This window comes from Salmo salar, chromosome ssa24 (genome assembly GCF_905237065.1).
Source record: "Salmo salar chromosome ssa24, Ssal_v3.1, whole genome shotgun sequence".
Lineage (NCBI taxonomy): Eukaryota > Metazoa > Chordata > Actinopteri > Salmoniformes > Salmonidae > Salmo > Salmo salar.
Window position 1 is genome coordinate 6,713,039 of NC_059465.1, and position 18,467 is coordinate 6,731,505.

General features: G+C 39.8%; 2 protein-coding genes across 4 annotated transcripts; one reads left to right on the plus strand and one right to left on the minus strand.

Annotated features, from left to right (window-relative positions):
• The first annotated feature begins 1,057 nt into the window (after nucleotides 1–1,057).
• On the plus strand, nucleotides 1,058–9,478 carry LOC106585186 (zinc finger protein 367). Of its 2 annotated transcripts, none has more exons than XM_014171108.2 (5): nucleotides 1,058–1,795; nucleotides 2,644–2,794; nucleotides 6,297–6,416; nucleotides 6,553–6,642; nucleotides 6,827–9,478. In XM_014171108.2, exons 1-5 carry the CDS (start codon nucleotides 1,517–1,519, stop codon nucleotides 7,180–7,182), a joined length of 996 nt encoding a protein of 331 aa, XP_014026583.2. In that variant the 5' UTR covers nucleotides 1,058–1,516; the 3' UTR covers nucleotides 7,183–9,478. The 2 variants fall into 2 exon arrangements, with proteins under 2 accessions (XP_014026583.2, XP_014026585.1); XM_014171110.2 differs by having other exon boundaries at nucleotides 1,070–1,795; nucleotides 6,553–6,691.
• Nucleotides 2,482–14,808, minus strand: LOC106585185 (UDP-N-acetylglucosamine/UDP-glucose/GDP-mannose transporter). 2 transcript variants are annotated; one of them, XR_006761755.1, is made up of 14 exons: nucleotides 14,543–14,808; nucleotides 14,329–14,362; nucleotides 14,035–14,121; nucleotides 13,798–13,865; nucleotides 13,528–13,599; nucleotides 13,336–13,404; nucleotides 13,047–13,149; nucleotides 12,278–12,370; nucleotides 12,088–12,155; nucleotides 10,651–10,729; nucleotides 10,339–10,421; nucleotides 10,053–10,224; nucleotides 6,796–7,176; nucleotides 2,482–2,766 (listed from the first exon to the last, which is right to left on the minus strand). XR_006761755.1 is itself a non-coding variant. In XM_014171106.2 (13 exons), exons 1-12 carry the CDS (start codon nucleotides 14,677–14,679, stop codon nucleotides 10,077–10,079), a joined length of 1,041 nt encoding a protein of 346 aa, XP_014026581.1. In that variant the 5' UTR covers nucleotides 14,680–14,807; the 3' UTR covers nucleotides 2,482–2,766; nucleotides 10,053–10,076. The 2 variants fall into 2 exon arrangements, 1 of the variants encoding a protein (XP_014026581.1); XM_014171106.2 differs by lacking the exon at nucleotides 6,796–7,176 and having other exon boundaries at nucleotides 14,543–14,807.
• Nucleotides 14,809–18,467: the final 3,659 nt, after the last annotated feature.

Genomic DNA, 18,467 nt, shown 5'->3' on the forward strand with positions numbered 1-18,467 from the left:
TGGAGGCCACACTTGCACTGCAGAAGAACTACTGTAGTGTCATATTCAAGAGGAAATTAGAACAGCACAGGGAACAGATGTTATATTTACATAGAGGAACTATTGGTGCAGTGGTCTACTTTTGTGGAGAAAAAAAAACAATTTTGGGCTGCTGCAGCAAACTTCCTTTAAAACTGCAAAATGTTCTCTATGCTGAAAATGTACTTTAGAACTTACATTTTTCTCTCAGCTGCCAAGGGGGTGCCACAAAAAAAAATTGACAGAATCTCACCTGTTTAGAAAGCCCTGACACAATCTCAGCTGTTTCAGAAAGAGTTGCTATTAAAATATTTACCATACAACCTCCGTTCACAATTTATGCTTACATTTTTCTCATATTTCATCACAAAAAACGTATTATGCATGGGATCCGATGTGAGGAGGCACACCAACTAGAAGGGGGAAAAGGAGGCAACACACACTGTCTGTTGAACTTTATTTCCTTTACACATGTAGGCCTACATGTCCGCAAATATACCATAAGAGCCATGTGCACATGCACCCAGAGTAAAGTAATGAAACAACAGGTTCATTTAATTGAATAGGCCTAATGTAATAATATAGTAATACTTGTATAGTGTAGGACTATTCTACTAGGCATAGGTTAAATGACTGACTGCAACCTTTTTTTCAGTTTAATTTCCTCTCTGGTGGCTTGATTAGGCCTACTTCCGTAACTTTGACGTCTTTGACTCACCGTTCCCTTTAAATCGTTCCAAAAATGTAATATTATAAACATAGGCTCCTTTATGCGTGGGAGAGGCTTCTGATCCGCAGCGGTCCAATCCCAGTCCACTGAAAAATTAACCGCCCTTCATTGCTATTGGTTTAAGCGTCTCAGTGTTTGGAGCGGTTTTATGCGTTATGCACATTGGTTCAATCTGCTGTCAATCTGTAAAGGCGCGCTCTAGAACGTTTAAAACGTTCACGGCTGAAAAAGTAGCAACCAATGAGCGTACTTTGAAAGTTCCGAAGATGACCATTGGTTACTGTGTTGCTCTCGTTCGGATTTACCTCATGCTTTGACCCTTGTAATAGGTTATTTCCCATACATGTGGTAGGAGGATTTAATTTACCTTCAACTGATTTGTCAAATGAACCGCCCAGGCGCGATTTGCAACGCGGGAAAGACTTCCAGAAGTAGGAGCTGGATCCACATTGACCTTGTGAACATTGGACTTTCTATTTTTGTAAATTAATATTTGTGACATTTTTAATAAGGAATTGTGGCGCGGTTTTCTACGTCGCTGGAAATGAAGAATATTTTCACTCCTGATTGAGTAGCTGAATTTGGTAGGACACTTTCAGTCGTATAGCTGCCTAACCCAACTTCTGTTAGAAGGCTATTTTGCTAACGTTAAGCTACTTGATAAAAACGCGTTTGGCCTATCGTTAGATGACAAAGTGATTCCTGAACACCATTGTGATACAATTTGAGATTTTATCCGTTTTGAACAAATCGGTCTTCATCTCAACGATGGCCGAGAACAAGCACCCTCAAGTAATTTTTTGCAACGACTCCCCAAAGAGGGTCCTGGTGTCTGTGATCAAGACTACCCCGATCAAGCCCAGAAAGAGCGCGTCTCTGATGCCGACCAGTCCTGGATTCAGCGACTTTATGGTGTACCCGTGGAGGTGGGGGGAGAACGCCCATAATGTGAGCCTGAGCCCTGGCTCGGTGAACGGGGCAGCCTCACCTACCGGGACCAACACCGCCAGCGAGGCGGACCTGGCTGCCTCCTCCGACCAGATTAAGGTAGGATAAATTGGAGGTTGTTGTTCATGTTGTTTACCCTAATAACATTGTGTTGTGTAGAAGTTAAAATCATATCTAGTAGGCTAGGATAGTTTTACTGCCTAGAAAGTAGCATTAATTATGTGCCTGTTCGTACACCGTAATACATGCATGAGTATTTGCATGTAACTTTCAGTTGCTTGTTGTATTTAATCTTTTTGCAATGAATGACAGGTTACATTGTTTCAGCTTTACAATATAGATGATCATGTTACATTCATCGGAAAGGCCAGATACAAATGAACTTTAGGCTACACTGAATCATTGAATGATGCGAAAAGATAAATGTAATCTAAATCATTGTCGTTTTAAAAAAAAAATGAAACGGCAACTAGGAAAAGTGTGTTTTTAAAAAAACACAGTCACTTCCCACAGTAACATCTGTCAAACGTGATATCGCCTAGCGCGGCAAAAATGTTTTACCGGATGTGCATGGATGAATGAATACATGCACCTTGCAACAATGTTTAACTGCTTGTGGCCCTGGCACCATTCATTTGTACCAAACAAACATCCCTATTTGACAATGATCATCAAGTTGATTTATATAATGTGTAGCAGCAATGATTTGAAGTTGGAATTAGATATTGAGGGAACTTTTGCTTTAAATGAAGCCGTTCATAAAGCATCATATAAGACAACATAACAACTAGTTACTGTTTTATTAAAACAAACATTGTTACTGGAATAATGCTGCATTCCAAACTGGAAGTATGATGTTCTAAGCCTACATTAAGTATTCAGAAAGTAAAGAAAGATGCATTTATTCATTTAAACTGTAGTTAACTTTGTTTCCTCTTTGTTTCCAGGACGGTATTCGGCGTGGCCGCCCGCGTGCTGACACTGTCCGTGAGTTGATCAACGAGGGGGAGAGCTCCTCCAGTCGCATCCGCTGCAACATCTGCAATCGTGTGTTCCCCAGAGAGAAGTCCCTACAGGCCCATAAGAGAACACACACAGGTGAGCGCAGAGCACAGATGGCCCTGACACACGGACACCCAGCCTACCAGGACACTACGCTGTTCCCTGTGTTCATTTGGGGCAACACCAAGACTCCAGCCACCCAAGTCATCGACTGTTCCTTTGGGTACTACTATTACTATTGTAAAGTGGTTGTTCCACTGGATATCATAAGGTGATTGCACCAATTTGTAAGTCGCTCTGGATAAGAGCGTCTGCTAAATGACTTAAATGTAAATGGGTACCACACGGCAAGCGGTACCGATGCACCAAGTCTGGAACAAACAGGATCCTGAACAGCTTCTACCACCAAGCCATAAGACTGCTAAATAGTTAGTTAACCTCTCTGGGCCAGTGGGACGTTTGCGTCCCACCCTAGTCAACAGCCAGTGGAATCGCCTGGCGCGAAATACAAATACCTAAAAAATGCTATAACTTCAATTTCTCAAACATGTGACTATTTTACACCATTTTAAAGACAAGACTCTCATTAATCTAACCACATTGTCCGATTTCAAAAAGGCTTTACAGCGAAAGCAAAACATTAGATTATGTCAGGAGAGTACCCTGCCAAAAATAATCACACAGCCATTTTCAAAGCAAGCATATATGTCACAAAAACCCAAACCACAGCTAAATGCAGCACTAACCTTTGATGATCTTCATCAGATGACACTCCTAGGACATTATGTTATACAATACATGCATGTTTTGTTCAATCAAGTTCATATTTATATCAAAAAACAGCTTTTTACATTAGCATGTGATGTTCAGAACTAGCATACCCACCGCAAACTTCCAGTGAATTTACTAAATTACTCATTATAAACGTTGACAAAATCACAATTATTTTAAGAATTATAGATACAGAACTCCTTTATGCAAACGCTATGTCAGATTTTAAAATAGCTTTTCGGCGAAAGCACATTTTGCAATATTCAGAGTACATAGCTCGGCCATCACAGGCTTGCTAATTTGACACCCACCAAGTTTGGGGCTCACTAAACTCAGAATTACTATTAGAAAAATTGGATTACCTTTGCTGTTCTTCGTCAGAATGCACTCCCAGGACTTCTACTTCAACAACAAATGTTCTACTTCAACAACAAATGTTCCAAATAATCTATAGTTATATCCAAATACCTCCGTTTTGTTCGTGTGTTCAGGTAACTATCCGAAGGGTAACGCGTGAGCGCATTTCGTGACAAAAAAATGTCAAAATATTCCATTACCGTACTTAGAAGCATGTCAAACGCTGTTTTAAAATCAATTTTTATGCAATTTTTCTCGTAAAATAGTGATAATATTCCAACCGGGCAACGTTGTATTCATTCCAAGACTGAAAGAAAAAAATGGAGATGTCTCGTGAACGCGCATCTCAGTCTCACTGTCCCCAGGCTGACCACTTACAAACTCTGCTGCTGTACTTTGCCCAGAGACAGCAGACACCCTATTCCACTTTCTGGCGGCTTTAGAGAGCCAATGGAAGCCTTAGAAAGTGTCACGTTACAACACAGATGCTGTATTTTCGATAGAGATGCAACAGAAGGACAACAAATTGTCAGACAGGGCACTTCCTGTATGGAATCTTCTCAGGTTTTGGCCTGCCATATGAGTTCTGTTATACTCACAGACACCATTCAAACAGTTTTAGAAACTTTAGAGTGTTTTCTATTCAAATCTACTAATTATATGCATATTCTCGTTTCTGGGCAAGAGTAGTAACCAGTTTAAATCGGGTATGTTTTTTATCCGGCCGTGAAAATACTGCCCCCTATCCCAGACAGGTTAAATAGTTAACCTCTATGGGCTAGGTGGGACGCAAGCGTCCCACCCGTGGTGCACTCCATCAACAGCAGGTGCATTTCAAGAGCGGCAAATTTGAATCCAAATAAATGTCAAAATTCAAATTTTCAAACATACAACTATTTTACACCCTTTGAAAGATAAACATCTCCTTAATCTAACCACGTTTTACGATTTCAAAAAGGTTTTACGGCGAAAGCATAAATTTAGAGTATGTTAGGACAGTACATTTACAAGAGTTGTGTGTAATGTTTTGTCAATTCAAAGACAGGGTCACCAAAACCATAAAACCAGCTAAAATGATGCACTAACCTTTTACAATCTCCATCAGATGACACTCCTAGGACATTATGTTAGACAATGCATTCATTTTTAGTTCTATCAAGTTCATATTTATATCCAAAAACAGCGTTTTACTATGGCATTGATGTTGAGGAAATCGTTTCCCTCCAATAACCGGCAGTCAAGTCAGCACCACAAATTAAATAATTAAATTTAGAAAACATTGGTAAAATATTATATTGTCATTTAAAGAATTATAGATTTACATCTCTTGAACGCAATCAACTTGCCAGATTTAAAAATAACCTTACTGGGAAATCACACTTTGCAATAATCTGAGCACTGCGCCCAGAAAAATACGCGTTGCGATACAGACAAGCCGTCATGTTGGGGAGATCTAAAATCGAAAATACTATGTAAATAATCCATTACCTTTGATTCTCTTCATCAGATGTCACTTCCAGGTATCACAGGTCCATAACGAATGTAGTTTTGTTCAAAAAAGCTCATCATTTATGTCCACAAATCTCCGTCTTGTTAGCACATGATCTAAGCCCGCCGGACTTCACTTCATGAACGAGGGGAAAAAAATATATTTACGTTCGTTCAAACATGTCAAACGTTGTATAGCATAAATCATTAGGGCCTTTTTTAACCAGAACATGAATAATATTCAAGGTGGACGAATGCATTCTCTTTTATAACGTATTGGAACGAGGGTACCCAACATGAACTCGCGCGCCAGGTGTCTAATGGGCCATCATTGTTCCATGGCTCTTGTTCGGGTCAGATCTCCCTCCAGAAGACTCAAAACACTTTGTAAAGGCTGGTGACATCTAGTGGAAGCAATAGGAAGTGCCAAAATATTCCTCAGCCCCTGTGTTTTTCAATGGCATAGGTTTAAAGGTAATACAACACATCAGGTATCCACTTCCTGTCAGAAAATGTCTCAGGGTTTTGCCTGCCAAATGAGTTCTGTTATACTCACAGACACCATTCAAACATTTTTAGAAAATTGAGGGTGTTTTCTATCCATATATAATAAGTATATGCATATTCTAGTTACTGGGTAGGATTAGTAACCAGATTCAATTGGGTACATTTTTTTATCCAGCCGTGCAAATACTGCCCCCTAGCCCCAACAGGTTAACCAAATAGCTACCCGGACTATCTGCATTGACCCTGCACATGCACTCAGTACTGGTACCCCGTGTATATAGCCAAGTTACCGTTACCCATTGTGGATTTATTCTTCGTGTTAATATTTTTCTATTATTTCTAAGCGTTTCTCTCTGCATTGTAGGGAAGGGCCCGTAAGTAAGCATTTCACTGTTAGTCTACACCTTTTGTTTACAAAGCATGTGACAAATACCATGTGGTTTTAGTTCAACTCCCCCTCTGTGTTCTCTCTCAGGGGAGAGGCCATACCCGTGTGACTACCCGGACTGTGGCAAGGCTTTTGTCCAGAGTGGCCAGCTAAAGACCCATCAGCGCCTGCACACTGGAGAGAAGCCCTTTGTCTGCTCTGTGAAAGGTAAGCACACAACTAGATTGTCACTGTTGCCCCTTTACATAGGTGGTACCTTGAGACCTTTCGTATAGATGGGGTGCAGCATCTACCAAATGGAAAAGCTTTGACACTAACTCGGATGTTACTGTTATCTCCCCAGCCTGTGGCAGTCGCTTTACCCACGCTAACCGGCACTGCCGAAAGCACCCGTATGCCCGTTTGAAGAGAGAGGACCCCAAAGAGGGACCAGGCAAGGCCCAGTCTGTGGACAATAAGGCTGTGGCAGAGTGGCTGGCAAAGTGGGTGGCTCTGGAGGGAGGGAGGACAGGCAGATCAGACGGATAGTAAAAACTAGTAAACCAATCAAGCTATCTCACGCTATTCTGCACACCCCATTACTCACCATATCCCCCCTTGTCTCTGTGTTGTGGCAGGTACTGGCAGACCCGTGAGCAGCGTGCCCCTGCGCCCACCAAGGGGAAAACCCAGGGCAAGGGTGGTGTGGAGGACCAGGAGCAGCAGGACCCCCGGGAGTTTCTCCTATCAGACGAGGAAGACGAGGAGGATCCAATGGAGGAAGAGAAGGGCAACGGGGGCGGGGCTGCCAGACGGTGTCTCCAAGAGCAACGGGAGCGTCTTCATGGCGCCCTGGCGCTCATTGAGCTGGCTAATAACCTGTCTGCCTAAATCCCCGCCCACATCCCAGTGGGTGGGGAGTCCTGAAACCTTCCCTAGTCAATCCCCTTCTGCCTCCCTACGCAGTATGCTTGGGATAGAAGTTTGCCTGTAAGGAAAAACAACTAGGATAAGCTTACCCTCCCCAAATACTTAACCATTAATGGGGGGGCGCTAAGCTGACCTTAGATTAGTATGTGGAGGGAACTCCTCCACCCGCAGTGTGGGGCAGGCACAAGCTTAAAGCACCTTATCCAGCTTCCAATGTTACCTTATTGGGCTGCTATGATTGTAGATGTCCATTATTTGATGAATGTTTTACTCTCCTCTGCCTTCTAAAGAAAGGAGGAGAGGAACTTAGAATGTTTTTTGTTGTTATTTTGTTTGCACTTTGGTGGTAACGAGTTATTTGCTGTCTTTTACTTTGGAACTTAAGCATATCATGTGCTTGTGATTGTGTGAAGCATATTGTGTGATTGTGTGTGTATTCATATAATGGATGTATATGTGGATTTAGCTCAGATGGATGGAGTGGTACAGGGTGCGTTCAGACGTAGGATACCTTAGGTGTATCTAAGTACTCTGATCTGGACTGTGACAGGATACAGTAGGTGAAAAAGCAATGCGGTGGAAGCCTATCAGGGGATTTTGCTTCCACCTGTCTAGTTCTTTCAGATCAGTGCAGATGAAGGAAGGGGAGGAAGTCACTGTCGAGACTATTGAGATGCAACCCACTGTTAGAAGAAGAGGTGGACATTGCAAGTCTAATCTAGAGTAGTAGCTAGGCACAAGCTTTCACAAGAATCCAAGCTCTGACACCTTCACCTATCAAACGAATCCCACCCAGACCTGTAGCTCTAACCCAGGGGAGGGACAGCTCGGGTCCTGGAGAGCCGCAGTGTGACCAGACTTAGCTCAATCTCAGCTCTTAATACATCTGATCCAAATGGTCATCTTATCATGGCCACTTAGACCACAATCAGTCGCCCCGGGTGTGTTAGAGCTATGCTGTGCAGGCGTTGACCGTCCCCGCTCTAACCAAATCACATCGCCGGACAGAAGGAAGAGGAAGACATGCAGAGCCAGGATATGTAAAGTCAGAAGTGCTGCCATCTTTTATATTAAAAGATGCTAGCTGATTGGAGATACGGACGTGGTAGCACCACGGGTGGCGTACATAAAAAGTCTTCTCTGCAATCAACGCTTCAGAGGTATTTATTTCGTCATGTTTATTTGACCTTATTGGTTAACAGCGATTTGCTATCACAAGCTTTCTCCGAGTACGGACATACTGAGCAATTCTACTGAAGAGTTTATCGATCATGTCCTTCCTCAGTGATTTAGTATCTATCCATGTCAACTAATACCAATTAGAATGTCACTCTCCCTTTGCAGCAGAACTTGTATCTATATCTGCTATTAAGTTTTGCCTTTATGGATTAAGTTTGCAATGTAACGTTTCCACTTATCAGACCGGTCTAGAGAAATGTCTAGAGGATGTAATGATTGCTTGGCGTTGGCGATGCTTTATTATTTGTTAGCCACACTACATCTTTTAACATTGTGTAAAGGTTTTATGATAAATGGTCAATTGTTTTTAAAATATATGTTTTGGTTGTTTGATTAGGTTTGTGCTTCTCGCAACACCCAGATCCTTTATTGGCCACGTGATTAAATATGTTGTATCCCACTGGGACACAAACTGGTTGAATCTGTTGTTTCCACAGCATTTCAACCCCCCCAAAAATGCAATGTTATGACGTTAAATCAATTTGGAAAACTGATTGGATTTACAAAAAGGCATCAACATTTAAGGAATTTTGGTTTGTATTTTTTTTCTTCACCCAACTTTTAACCAAATGACATGGTAAAAAAAGATTTCACATTGAATTCACTTTACTTTCCAATTCAAACAAATGTAAATAAAACGAGACGTTGAATGGACCACACTGTCCAGTGGGATAACACGTCCTATAACTCTTTTCATAAGAGTGCAGGTTAAACTGGACGACAGTTATTATTTGATAGTCAAAGCACCAAATGATGTATTGTTACACCCAAGTATAATGTATATATCTTGTTTTTCTAACTCTTTGTTAATTATTTGGTTTCGTCAGTTAATATATTCCCTAACTTGTTTGTTAGAAAAAGAGAAGGGGGGGGAAATGACTGCACACAATCTACAGTACAAGAGCTTGAAGTTCATGTGTAGATGATAGTGAAATTCACGTTCTCTCCCACCGTGTTAAACAGACCATAGTCAGAATTGGTGTGTTTTAGGCCTTGATAGGAAATGTTCTGACTTGCTCTGTGGAGATGACATTGTTGGTGTTTTAAAGCAGAGATTCTCTTTATAGGCAGTCCACTGTTGGTACTTGTTGGTCTTCAATAAACACCATCATTGATCATGATCTAGGAGCTAGTTTCATTTCTTCACGTTTATAGTTAGGTTCATTGATTGGTAAGAGCTGCATCACTAAACTGTAGTTTATGTTCTCGTTGAACATACAGCTCTATACATTACACTACAGTATGTCTTTCAGTCACACACATTGGTTTCAAGAGGTGGTTAGTAACTACTAGTGGCCATTGCTATTTACATGTGTAATAATACATATAGTATTGCTATTTGCATGTGTAATAATACATATAGTATTGCTATTTGCATGTGTAATAATACATATAGTATTGCTATTTGCATGTGTAATAATACATATAGTATTGCTATTTGCATGTGTAATAATACATATAGTATTCCTATTTACGTGTGTAATAACACGTATAGTATAGCTAAACCCTTGACAATTTAATTGCAGGTTTCAACTTGCAACACAAAATAATGAACATTGGTCAAAAATATGATTATAATTTAACATAATGATAATTTAACTAAAATGTTATAACTTTTGCTCCACAAAGGAGCAGATACCAAAGGCAGTGTTTACTCCTTACAGTACAGAAAAAGACTACGGCATCATGTCTCACCTGGTTCATCACAGGTTTATTCACTTATTTCACAGGGAGTCTGTCTATGGAATCTTCCATCACGGGAATGATCAGCTGATCCTGGTTTCCCTGTATTCCGCTTTCATCGCTTTGGGATGGTTTGCTGCTGCTGTGGAACGTCAGGTAGGAATACACAAGTCCCCCTGATATACTGACGAGAAGAGAGAACTATGGAGTTGAACATTGGCAATAACTTCAACAGAATGGCATAGCAACAGTGTTCTTGAGCTAATGTGTCACGACTTGGAAACTCATCTGCTCTTACCAAATATTTAACCCCAGGAAGTTTGTCCATGAAAACAGGTAGTCTCCACCTAAAAACATGCCGATGTAGGCCACAGCAACGTTCTGCGGAAAACAATTGATCTTGATACACTAGTTGCGTTGGCATAATATTCATGGATATGTGGACTCGTGAGAAGGACATGATCAGAAGAGGATTGTGCATTTGAAAACATTTTTTTTTCTCCCCATTTTGTGCTCACTGAACCTGACCCAGCTGTGTCAACACAGCCCCGAAATGTTAGGAACAAACATATTGACCCACATGTTACTGGTCCACATGTGTTCTTCTTACCTTAATTGCTCCCACCACCGTGGTGGTCAGTGCAGAGTTGTAGTGGCTACACAGCACTATGGAATACATCAGCACAAACCTTAAACAGAGGCAAAATATTTTTATCATGGTATACTTACATTTCATATGATTTTTATGATTATTATTTATTATTATTAATAAGACCACTAGTTAGGGGCCTTTTGTTTTTTTAACATAGATTTATTTTTCAAGTTCAAATATACATTATAGAACACCATGTGAACGATCATAGTTTTTGGAAGAAAATGGAAAGAGACATAGAAATAAACAAAATAAAGAAGAATAGAAATTCAAAAAATTACATTCGTAAAAGGACCAAAATAAGTAAGAATACTAATAATTACAGGAGTTTATTTTAGTGTCGTTAAATGAAGGGAATTATTCCACAAACATATGTCCCTCTTTTTGTCTATACAGTTATTGGGCAAGGTACAATCTGATGGGAGTCCATTTCGACAGAAAAGTATCCATCTTTAGTTGCAACCTGGCTGTCATATTTTCCATAATTGTCCATTTATTCCCGTTGATTTACAGTTGGCGGCTGTGGTTTAAGCCAACTGAACATAATAATTTTCTGTGCAATCACTAACAGTACCCTTAATATGTACATTTGTTTTTTTTTATCTTCCAGGTTACAAGGTATTATACCCCTAATAAAATGAACATTGGTACCAGCGGTAACTCAATGTCCAGGATTGTCTTCACTGCTTTCTTTTTTTGATGCTCTTCCAGAACCCTTGTAACTTTGGACAGTACCAGATGTGTGTGTGGTCTCATATTTTTCAACACAGCGACTCCCAACAGTGCTGAAGCTTTTTGATCACATTTTCGATATCAACAAAGGTGTTTTAAAGTATATCATCTTCACTTATCAGTCAAAATCCCTCCACGCTGGGCTACTATTGCATTTGTGACTACTTTCACAAATTCTCTCCCATGATTCATCTTCCACCACCACATTCATTTCTAGTTCACGTTTTCCTTTAACATCCAACGTGTGTTCAGAAGTGGTCATTTGAAACCTTTTATGTAACTGAGACACCTCTTTTTTGGCTGCTATTTGCTCTTCTAATATGTTTATGAAATATTGCTCTACAATGAATGGTAGTAGGGGCTTTTTGTATTACTTTTTAAAATATGTTCTAAGATTTGTTAGGGGAAGTTGTGTTGGCAACGATTGAGCCCAATGGGACAACATCATGGCTAAGGTGGGACGTGTCTCAGTGTTCTGCTCCGCCTCCGGTTGATGAGGAAGGATATCCTCATGGAGACTACACTTCCTTCAGACACATCTTGATCTCACAATGTTGAACCACAACAGATCAAATTACATAAGTGGAATAATCCCCCTTTAACAGCCATATAAAAAGGGATACGCTGCCAGTTTCTTTTTGAGTCATTTGTACACTGACTTACCCCATGAGGCAGGAAATAAGGAAGCAGGAAACAAAGGGGGCATTCAACCAGTGTTCAAATGTGATGGCCTGTCAACGGAAAACAAACACACAGACAGCGGGTCAGACAGGCAGACAGACGAGAATTAACTGATCCTAGATCTGTGGCTAAAAGCGATGCTTATCCTGAGAAAAACAAGAAATCCATTTACCTTGTGTAAATCCCCAGTGAATGCACTTGCCAGAAGAGCTGGGATGACGATGATGAATGCATTGTAAAATAAGATCCCATATTTTCCAAGACCCTTTAAAGAAATAGAAAACTTTATTTCATGTGAATCCGAATTACGCAAAACACTTCGCTATTCAACTCCTCAAATGTTCAACCATAAGAGGAGAGTGTTGCTGGAGCTTAAAGATCCAGTGATCCACTGTAGAGGCAGGTTACGCATTTTGCAGTGTTTACTTTAAGGGTGGGCATCCAAACAAATGAATCAACGTCACGTAGCCTGGCAACGATTAGGTGAGTCATTAACCTGCGAACTCAGACCCTATACATTGTAAGCAATAGAACACAGGTGACTCTTTCAGCAACACCTCACTTCACCTTTCCTCACTTGGCTGGAATGTAAACATGCAGGATGTAAACGTACAATAGAAATTGTTATCGATTGTTGCAAAACTAAGGACTAAATTCATTCAACCTGCCGTATAAATATGTTTGCATTCTCCTGTGCCTGTTTAAGAATCTCTTAATCTGAAAACTGGAAGTATCTACCTGTAAGGAGAATGTTGTCCAGGTGTTTGGTATTATCACAGTACCCAGAACCATTCTGGGATTTTTTTATTTGACGACGAGTTAAAAAAAAAGGTATGTTTACGTGCTTAAATCAATTCTTTATCCATTCTTAATTGCCCTGGTCTACATGTTAATAGGGAAAACAGATGGTGGACATATAGTGTGGCTACAATGAGTCCTACCTCAGTTCCCAGCTTCTTCTTGGTGTACACACCACTGGCAGCAGTGAAGACATCATTAAGCAGAATGAATGTGTAGCCCTCTGCATCAAAGGCCAAGTCAGAGCTATTGGAGAAAATAAGTGGTACATTTTATTCATAATGGTAATGAAGATAATCAGTGATTCCTTTGAAGTACTATAGACGTTTTCAGAGGTAATATCTGAAGGAGGGTAGCTCACCGGACAGGAATATGTTAACAGTGTAAAAGTTTATTAGCAGCATATCAGGGTTGGCAATCTATTGGATTTACCTGGCAGCCACCAAGGCTCCAAAAACGATGGCCAGAACACTGTAGATAAGATGATTGGGGAATGTTTTTCTGGAGAGGAAATGTAAATTCACATGTTAATACTTTAAGGCTAAACTGTAAACTTTAAGGCTGAACTGTAAAAGATGAGCAGCTATTACTGTGAAGTAGACATGTGGAAAAATGGCCACAAACCTCAATAGCCTTGCTTCCATGATCATTGTCATCAATATGGTGAACTTCCTTAACACTGTGAACATGGGTAAGCTGTAAAAGGATCAATGGATCAATCAATCATTAATAATTGATCTGCTTTTTTATAAATGCATTTGTCACAAAGTGCTTGGCGCCCAGGCCTAAGTCCCTATGAGTAGGGAGTGTTGTTTATATTGTACAGACTGTAATTCAGATGATATCTGAAACTAATGCATTAAATATCACTCATGCATTTAGACTCCATTGTACCTTAACTTCTTTGTACTAGCCAATCCTGTTATGTGGTTTCCAACATACAGCAAAGGTAGGGGGAAGATCTGTATGTCCAGAATGTATTAAATTAATTAAATCAAGATTATTATATTGACATGGCAAAAATAATATATATTTTTTTTACATTGGCTCCTTTTGTGGCTCATTGTGGTTCACCTTTTGTTGTACGCATCTGTGACAGACAGAATATTAACATAAGCGGAAATCACTTACTTTGACGAGAATGCTTCTGTCAAAGTCTTGGAAGTGAACTGTTTGGTTCATTTTAGCAAAATAGAGAATGAGGATTGTAGTAGTCATCTGTAAAAAAAAAAAAAAGGTGGATCAATATTTATGAATAGATGGCAATTCCACACTCAATGATGTAGTTGATGTTAATGCTACAATGGTCAGTTCTTATTTCATCAACAGTTTGGTTTGGTTATGATACGGGAAGGTAACCTGATCCTAGATCTGTGGTGCAACTTCTACCTCAAGAATCCTGAATTGAGACACATTATAGCCTACCTGGCCAATTCCTAGAAACATGTAGGAGGGAAATCTAAAAGCAAGGAAAGAAATGTTATTGGATAATCAAGATGTCAAGAGGTATAAACAATACAATGCGGAATGTAACCCATGATAACAGGCTGCCTGTTTGAGCCTCAATTTGTCATGTTAATTTAGCATGTTATTTGTTGAACCTCTGTACACAATAATTGCAGTGACCAAACGACCTTACCTGTAGTTTGTGAGAATCGTTTTGTTCACAACAATGATCAAAAAAGAACTGACAGCGTAGAACGCAGCAGATAAAAACTTGAACAGTCCGGAATGTTCGGGTTCTGGTAAATTAGCTGAGGTAGACATGGCAGACATTAGTTCAAGAATAGTTGTTATCGCAAAAAATATATAACGATCTCGGTTGCTTTCACTTAGGCTTTGTCGCGATCATTTGATAAAAGGGGAGGACGTTAATTAGAGTGGGCTGGGACCGTTCAAACAGGCTGAAATTTGCGAAGGGAATTACATAATTCTGGAAGATTATAAACAATATCTTGTGGAAGATTATAAACAACTATACGTATAGTGCCAAATATAGACTTTATGCCATTTTGCTGAATCATACGCTTGATTATTCACAATTCAATTCCATGGATGGTCAAAATTGTCCATTTCTTACGCTATAATATAGGCCTAATCTTTTGTAAGTAAAATTACATGGAATTTCAATGACTGCCTGAAGTACGACTAAGCATAACACACACACAGTCACACAGATAAGGATGATGTAAATATAATAAAGAAAGGGAAAGGGGATGATCTGGATAGGGGTTGCTATGATTATTTTATTGCACCATAACACAGTAGTTCATGATTTATTACCTATTCCAGCTGTAAAATTCTCACTTCAAAAGGAAGGCAAGTGGTTGTTAATTCCTTTAGGGGACGCCATTGTGTCATTTTGTTTTATATTGCTACTCTTGCAGCCAGTAACTTTGCACCTCTCCTTTTGTAGCCTGGGACCAGATATCTGGTCTGGTCTGGTCCCAAATGGGATATCTGATCTGGTCCCAGGTTAGATCAACCTGTAGGCTGCAGGCTGGCAGAGATCTTGAGAGTCAAAAGTGTTTGTCCCCTCCCTAATATATCTCTTTCTATCTGTCTCTGAGTCCACGCTTGTATTTTCTCTTGAAAATCTAGAATGAGATAAAGAAGGATTGGACTGTGCTGCCATAAATCTCAATATTCACCCTGAAGTGAAATGGAAATTCAGTGAATACAACTGAATAATACGATCATAGCATTTCCCATAATATTATATATTTTTTACAAAATCTCAAAATGTTTTTCTGAGTCCATTTGAGTCTGCACAGGTTTGTAGGCAGGTGATAGATAAGTGAGCTGAGCTTTTATGCTAAGAGGCTCTGTATTCCTCTGCTCAGTGTCTCTCCCAGGGCCGACTCCAGGGATAAGCAACATAAACTTTTTACATTTTATTTAAAAAATTGGAACTCATTCAGTGTCTCAACTTACTGTTGAGAGTTAGAATAGTGTTAGAATAGTAGAATACGTAAGGTGTAAGTTTGAAATGTGGTTGTGCATCAGCCAGGGGGACCCGCATTGATTTTGCTAGTTGCGCTCACTCAGATATCATTAATATGCCATAAGTCATGGCAAAATGTGTAGAATTGCAGGACATTCGCTTTAAAATGGCAACATTTTCTCTATGCCCCATGACAAAATGTGAAGAAATGCAGGAAATTAACTAGGGGGGGGGCACAAAACTTGGCCACCCAACCAAATCTCTTAGGGCCTCCAAAAGGCTAGAGCCAGCCATGGTTTCTCCTCTCTTTCTCTCTGCTTCCTGCTTCTCCAGCCTCACAGACTTAAGCACAGCCTCCACATCTCTCTCCCTGGAAGAAAGGATGGAATACCAAGGTGGGTGTCAATAGTGGCTTCCTCTCCTCTCCTTCTAGATTGATGTGAAAGACATGGACAACTGGGTATCCATCTACCGTATTGCTTTCACATGTTTTATGATCATTGCAGATGAAGGAGAGGAGGCATTTTTTTGTCATTTAATATATTGTTTTGTTGCTCATACACTGCTAAACTTTTGTCATTTTGGTCCTGGAGGTAAAGTATCTTCCTAATTAGTAGACCTTTGTTCTCCTCCTTCACATGTGTTGAGTAATCCCACTGTATCAGAGGTAACTTCTCTCGTTTATCCGGTCTTTCTCCTCCACCCCTAGGAAGAGATCTATGTGCTTTGGCAAAGTTGTGAATGAGTTCTGTTAAGTAAGGGAAGTCATTTTACTCACAAGCAGCTGGCTTTGCTATGAAGGTCACCTTCTTCCTGGACCTCCTCAGCATTTTCACAGGTCATAGTTACCCACAGAAACACACCACAACCAAACGTCACTCCTCTGAGTGCTCCAGATATACACGTCAGTTGTGTTTATTCATATGTGTGGTCATTGATGTTTTCTCTGTATATATGGCTCTACTGGTCTCTGTACGTGCCTCTGTTGTACACCAGAGCTGGTGTGTTAGCAGAAGGATTGTGTGTGGTCTTGGTTTGATTGCTGTTGCTAGGTTGTAAAGCAGTGGTCACCAACCCAGGTCCTGGAGACAGAGATTGTTGGGTGTTTGTCTCAGCCCAGCACTAACACATCAGCTACTCAACAAATCATCAAAAACCTAAATGAGTTTAATCAGGTGGGTTAGTGCAGGGCTGTAGCAAAAGCCTGCACACCTCTTCAGAATGAGCTTGACTGACAGTGATTGCAACGCAACCCTTACGGAAAGACTGCATGATTTCACATGTGAAAAATCACAGGTTTTGCCCATGTACAATTTTATTTCAGATGTGAAATTTCAGATGTGAAATCATGTGAAAACGTGGTTTTGGAACACTTTATATGTGATGATATTTCACATGACGTTTCACATATGGATTTTCACGTGATCACACAACATTTCACATGTGAAATCATGTGAAACCATGTGGTTTTGGAACACTTTAAATGTGATGATATTTCACATAACGTTTCACATGTGGATTACATTTTCACATGATGCCCTGCAAACAAAAATGAGTTGTTAGGATGTCTCCGGAACATAACAAAATAACCACAGTGTTTTCAATCTACATATTTGACATGTTTATACATGAATTATTATTCAAGGTGTTGGTGACCTCCTGGTTCACAGCATTCCAATATTTCTGCTATGCCACCATGTCTGTGTCAATCACTGATTTCATCTGTATTCCTACACCTTGGCCTTCAAAGTAAATCTCAACTTTGTATAACACCCTCAAGAAAAACTATTATAATTATGATAGTGATTCAGGAGTAGCATTAAAACAGAATAATATGCTCCACAAACATTAGACAACTTTACAGAAAACCCTCAAACTGATGGCACTCTTTTGCTAAGTGCAGAGATGTATTATAGGTAATGAACATGTAGGGGACATCTGAGAATGCTTCAAACTTTGTGGCACAACAGAAAGATCAACGTATCCCAAATAGTGAGTTCAAATCCCAGGTAGGGTCATATTGAACAATCAGTACTAAGTGATCATGTGTAATCATAACTGTCATTGATTAAAGATTTTACTTGAACAGCGTACCACTTACTTTGAAGCCCTCCATACCATTTAATTACTTCCCCTACAAAAAACCCATGTGAAATTTGCAGTTTCACATGTGAAATCGCATTTTCAGAAGTGAAATAACTGTTTTCACATGTTGAGCTAAAATGTTCACATGTGAAAACAAAAGAGACACATGTGAGGTCAGTTGTTCACATGTGAAACCATATGTATTCAATATAGAGTTCACATGTTAACAGCACCTTTTCACATGTAAGGAGAATAACATGTTCTCAACTTTCACTTGTGAAATTGGATGTGAAATAAAATTTGCATTTTCACATATGAACATTTTCTCTGAAAATGTAACTCTCAGATGTGAAAATCTAATCGTTCAAATGTTGTCACGTGTAGTTTCATGGTATCACGTTTAAATGTTGCATCCCAAATGTTTTCACATGTGTAGTTTCATGTTATCAAATGTTGCTTTTACATGTTGTCACATGTTATGTAAAACACTAGATGACATGTGAAATTCATGTAGTTTTTCTATAAGGGAATATAT